General features: G+C 47.1%; 1 protein-coding gene across 8 annotated transcripts in view; it reads right to left on the bottom strand.

Annotated features, from left to right (window-relative positions):
* The window catches only part of LOC108228658 (cingulin-like protein 1), a 29,328-nt gene that overhangs the window by 12,243 nt on the left and 11,905 nt on the right, over positions 1-5,180 (bottom strand). For 5 of the 8 annotated variants that reach the window (XM_037979313.1, XM_037979314.1, XM_037979318.1 and 2 more), the window contains 3 exons: positions 2,464-2,581; positions 2,205-2,386; positions 2,044-2,125 (listed from right to left, as the gene is read on the bottom strand). In XM_037979313.1, the coding sequence (XP_037835241.1) occupies positions 2,044-2,125; positions 2,205-2,386; positions 2,464-2,581 (382 nt within the window). The remainder of the gene's footprint in view (positions 1-2,043; positions 2,126-2,204; positions 2,387-2,463; positions 2,582-5,180) is intronic. The other 3 variants (XM_037979315.1, XM_037979319.1, XM_037979320.1) reach the window with 2 other exon arrangements.

Genomic DNA, 5,180 nt, shown 5'->3' with positions numbered 1-5,180 from the left:
TGCCGCTGTGGCTCCTCAACACAAAGACTGCATCTCCCATGATGCAACTGGGTCACAAAACCGTCCCCTGAAAGATCCCAGATCTTTAAACTCTGCAGATTCATCAACTTCAACTGCAGATGAAGAAAGAACGGTGATTCCCACCGTGTGTGTGTGTGTGTGTGTGTGTGTGTGATCAAGAATAATCCAAAATAAAATCCCAGATCCAGGATAGATCTGTTCCCATTAAGACCTTTAATTCAATCCAGTCTAAACCTGTTAGATTAATATCTAATCAAAATGATGCGTGATTAGAGAAATATAGTTTCTGACAGATTAAATAATCTGATAAAGAGGTTACTGAGCCGCAGGGATTAATCTGGGGTTAGAAACCGCCGGAGACCATTCGCCTCGTTTTATGAATAAATCATTTCGGGTGTCGGGGTGAAAGAAAGACAAAATCCGTGACCTCTGTCTGTCTGAGAGCCCAGTTTTGATCCGAGCCGACCCGTTTCTCCTTAACGAAACGCCACACTCCCTGACACGAGGAGTTTATTTCAAGAATCAAACTCCCGACATAAACGACCGTCACGTTCCGGTTAACTCAAGATTACTGAAAGAAACAGACAACTTATTTTAAAAGAATTAAAATGTTCAAATGAAACCAGATGTACACCGAAAACCTTTGGAGGAAACCTGATTCAAGATGGCCGCCAAAGCTGATCAACATTAGCAAACAAAAATGGCCGTTTTACAGACACTGAGCTGAACGCCGTCAGAGAAAAGGCGCCAACCGTCGCGGTCTTCAACGTCGGAACCTGAAGCCGCCATGTCATGTCCAAGGCCCCACCCACTCCTAAAGCCCCGCCCACTCCCCTCCCACGCACTCAGTCATGGTGTCACATGACCACCTTTTTCAGATTCCACCTGAACAAACAGCCGAAAGATGAGAACTACAGAGATGATCTGAGGGGGCGGGGCTTAAAACAGGCTTCAGCTTCCAGGTTCTGATCGAGTTTTTATTTTCAGGCAGGCAGGAGAGCTGGACTGAACGTTCTTTTCCAAATTTATGTTCTGAGTTTGGAATAAAAAAAAAAGGATGAATTACGCTGAATGAAGCTCAGCTGCTTTGATTAAAACATGAACCCGGCGGGCGACAGGCATTCCTCCAAAGGATGCTACTCTGGAGCAGAAAAAGCAACCAGATAAGAGAAGAAACTGAAAAGGTCGGTGTGGATGTTGGTCTGGAGCAGGTGTGGCCTTCAGGCGCCGTGAGGAGAAACAAACATGAAACAGGTGCGCAGCGGGTGACGATGTGCTGAAGGAGGAAGAGCTGCTCGGCTGATTTGGACCCTTTAAGGGACGACGTTCGGATCCGGCGGACGATTTGATGCGCCTCTGACAGTTTCTGACGTGTCGCAGTAAAAACAGAAGCAGTGTTTGTGTTTCCTCGGCGGCGGCGGCGGCGCTGGCAGCCGGCGCTGGTTTGTGTTTAAGCTTCAGCAGCTAAACTGTGGCGACACTTTGACAGGTTTCCTCTCATAATAAGACTCCAAACCAGGTTTCTTCCCTCATCATTTCCTGTCACAACTCTGTCGCTTTATTATGGGATGTTTTTCAGGAGGAAGGTGTGTGTGTGTGTGTGACAGACAGAGCCAGATGAGCAGGCAGATGTTTCCCCTGTCTCCACTCCGACTGTCTGAGAAAGACTGACAACAGCTGGACCAATGCCAGGAACACACACACACACACCCAAACACACAGACACGCACACACACACACACACACACAGGTAGACTGACGCAGGTTTGGAGCCCAAGGCGCCTCTGAAGGAATGCCTATCGCCCGCCGATCATCAAAGTCGGAGCCGTTTAGGTCAAAGGTCAGGGACGACACTCAGCTACCACCTCACCAAATTTCAGCTGAATATCTGTCAAACTGACCCATTTATGAGTCAGCTGAAGCTGTGGCGGCCATATTGAATCAGGTTCCTCTAGCAGGTCATGAGATATTTTGCTGACAGTGGCGACAGCTGATGATGCGCGACAGGAAGTGAGGCGTTACCATGGTTTCCTGTTTGCTCTCGTTCTTTCCCTGCATGCTTCGATCCGCTCCCGTCCCGACGGCGCTCTCCTCTCCGCCCGACCTGAAACCGGAATCAAAGCCGTTATTCCGCCGCCCGGCTGCCCGGAGCGTGGCTGAGCGGCGCCGGCGGCAGACTCCACCTCCGGAGGACGCTCCGGGCGAAGCAGGTGAGTTTCTGCGCCTCCTCCTGGTACCTGAGCAGGTCCTGGGTCAGCAGGCTACGGAGCGCGCTCAGTGCCTGCTCCTGAAACAAGAGCTTCTCCGATTGGACCAAACGCTCGGCGATGAAAGCCTGAAGCTCCCGGCCGGCGCACAGCCGAAGCTACGAGGGCAGAGAGGGAGGAGTTCTGAAGGAGCGGCTGAAAGGAGCCGAAAGCTAAAAGCTACGTTTTCACTCACGGTGGACGTCTGAAGACTGGAGCTCCGCTTCACGTCGTCTTCGATCTGCTTCTTCTGCTGCTGAAGGTCCGACAGGTCAAAGGTCAGCTGCTGCCGGCGGACCTCGATCTCACCGAGTCTGAAAACAGCCGAAGAATCAGAACAAACAGTTTGTGCAGCTGAAGCAGCTAAAGTTTTAGCTACAAATCAACAAGACACGAGCTAAAAAAAACAACAACTGACTGCAAAAATGAGCTTTTTCTGTGAAAAAACAGCCAAAATGAGCTGAAACTGAGCTGTTTAAGCTAAAAAAGCCACAATGCTAGCTAACAGCTAACGGTAGCAAAAGGCAAGCTAATGGTAGCAAAAGGCTAACTACTAGCTAATGGTAGCAAAAGGCTAACAAACAGCTAATGGTAGCAAAAGGCAAGCTAATAGCTAATGGTAGCAAAAAGCTAGCTTATGGTAGCAAAAGGCTAGCTAACAGCCAAAAGTAGCAAAAGGCAAGCTAATAGCTAAAAGTAGCAAAAGGCAAGCTAATGGTAGCAAAAGGCTAACTACTAGCTAATGGTAGCAAAAGGCTAACTAACAGCTAATGGTAGCAAAAGGCTAACTACTAGCTAATGGTAGCAAAAGGCTAACTAACAGCCAAAAGTAGCAAAAGGCAAGCTAACAGCTAATGGTCACAAAAGGCTAGCTAACAGTCAAAAGTAGCAAAAGGCTAACTAACAGCTAAAAGTAGAAAACTGAAGCTGATTCCAAATATTTGAATAAAAGTCACAAACAGTCTCAGCAGCCGTCAGCTAAACGAGCCGAAGGTTCTGACAAACAGCTAAAACAGCAGAAAGTCTGCAGCTTGAATGAAGAAGTTCTCCAGAACCTGCTGAACCGGTTCTCCTTCAGAGGAACGAACAGCCGAACTTCAGCTGTTAGAGTCAGACAGGCCGAAGGGTTTCAAACAGAAGGAATGCCTATCACCTGCAGGCTCAGGAACTCGCAGCTACTACCACCCAAACATCAGCTGAAACTGACAAATCCGACAAGAAAAACGATCCAAAACATTAAAAATGTCTCCAGCTGAGGGCAGCGCCACCAACAGGTGAACAAACAGAACCGAAGATCCAACCGAAGAAAGAAAACTAAACGTTTATCAGCAGCGTTTAAAGTTCTTGTTGTGAATTATGGAGAATTAAAGTTACAGGATTCATCGTCAGACGGTTCAGATTTATTTATAATATTTATAAAAACTGAATGTTGTTCAGATTCAAAACAGGAAATCAGCAGATTCTGCGTCTGTCCACCGGGGGGCGCCAAAACTCCACCGGAGGAGCCGAAGAGGAAAACAAGTGTTTTGTTTGTGAGGAAGACGAGGGGCTCATCTGAGGAAGCTTTGATGAAATCAGGTTCTTATCAGCGCAACGAGACGAAACAACAAAAGGTCCTCAGAGAAACGAATCAGGATTCAGGTAATGAGTTCATCAGCAGCTGCTCACCTGAAGCTTCAGGTTCAATCAGACCGCAGGAAATCAAACCTCAGTTTCTCAGGAAAAAAACATTTATTGTGTTCCTACGGTTCTAAACCTGAACGAGCAAACAGTTCAAATGTTCTAACCCCAACAGAACCTCTGGGTTCCAAATTCTGTTCAATTCACTTCTTGGTTTTCGTGCAGCTAAAGAAACTGGAACAAACCGCCGTTTAGTTCATCGGTTCTACGTTTCTTCAGTGAACGTCCATCCCTTCAGTTTAGGAGCTTTTTTCTGTCTGAGGGATCCGCAGCTCCAAAGAAGAACCCTGACGGTCCGGTTCTGTGGAAGGACCGGATCAGGACTTTTTCCCACTAAAGCTGAAGTCAAACAAACAGATTTAAAAACTAAACTGAAGTGAAGGTTCCTTTGGCTTCATTTCTTTCTTTATTTTGGGTTCTTTTCTTTCAGAACCTCCAGCTTCCAATCATGAAACGAGCTGCTCTGTCACCTGTCAGTCAAAACAGCCCGGCCAATCAGACGGCTCCGTTAGGACAGAGTGTGTGTGTGTGTGTGTGTGTGTGTGTGTGTGTGTGTGTGTGTGTGTGTGAAGAGACAGTGATTACCAGTGAATCAGTGTGTGTGAATCCCAACCACGTGAAAGCAGAATATCCTCCCCGCATGGTGAGACGTGTCACACACACACACACACACACACTCTGCCAGCTGTCGGAGCGTTTACGTACGGGAACGTATGCGAGGAACACGTTCCTCCGGAAGAAGCTGCAGGTTTGTGTTTCGGTTTTATTTTCCGTTAAAGCGTCTCCTGACCCGTCGGATCGGATCGGGTCGGACGCCGAGGCGAGGAGGAAACCGAACCCGACGGGCGGCGAACTCGTTAACAAACAGCTGCCCTTTCAAAATAAAAGCTCAAAACCAATCATTTTCAGACAGATTTGTTTGACTGAGACTCAACTAGAACAGCAGATTTACCTTCGGACCGCTCTGTTAGCAAAATATCTCATGGCAGTCAAACAGATTCAAGATGGCTGCCACAGCTAAGCGACTGAAGCTACGTTCAGTGGTAGTAGCTGAGAGTCGTCTCGACTCGAACAACAAAGACTTTTAAACGTTTTATTTTTATTTATTATTAAAAGTTTAAAGCAGTAAATTAGTTTATAAAACTGTAAAAACTTTTAGTAAGAAGATGATGACCAACCATCCAACCAACCATCCAACCAACCATCCAACCATCCAATCATCCAACCATCCAA

Source organism: Kryptolebias marmoratus, linkage group LG14 (assembly GCF_001649575.2).
Source record: "Kryptolebias marmoratus isolate JLee-2015 linkage group LG14, ASM164957v2, whole genome shotgun sequence".
NCBI classification, from domain to species: Eukaryota; Metazoa; Chordata; class Actinopteri; order Cyprinodontiformes; family Rivulidae; genus Kryptolebias; species Kryptolebias marmoratus.
Note: the sequence above shows the minus strand (reverse complement) of the source record. Positions and strands in the feature narration are given on the sequence as shown.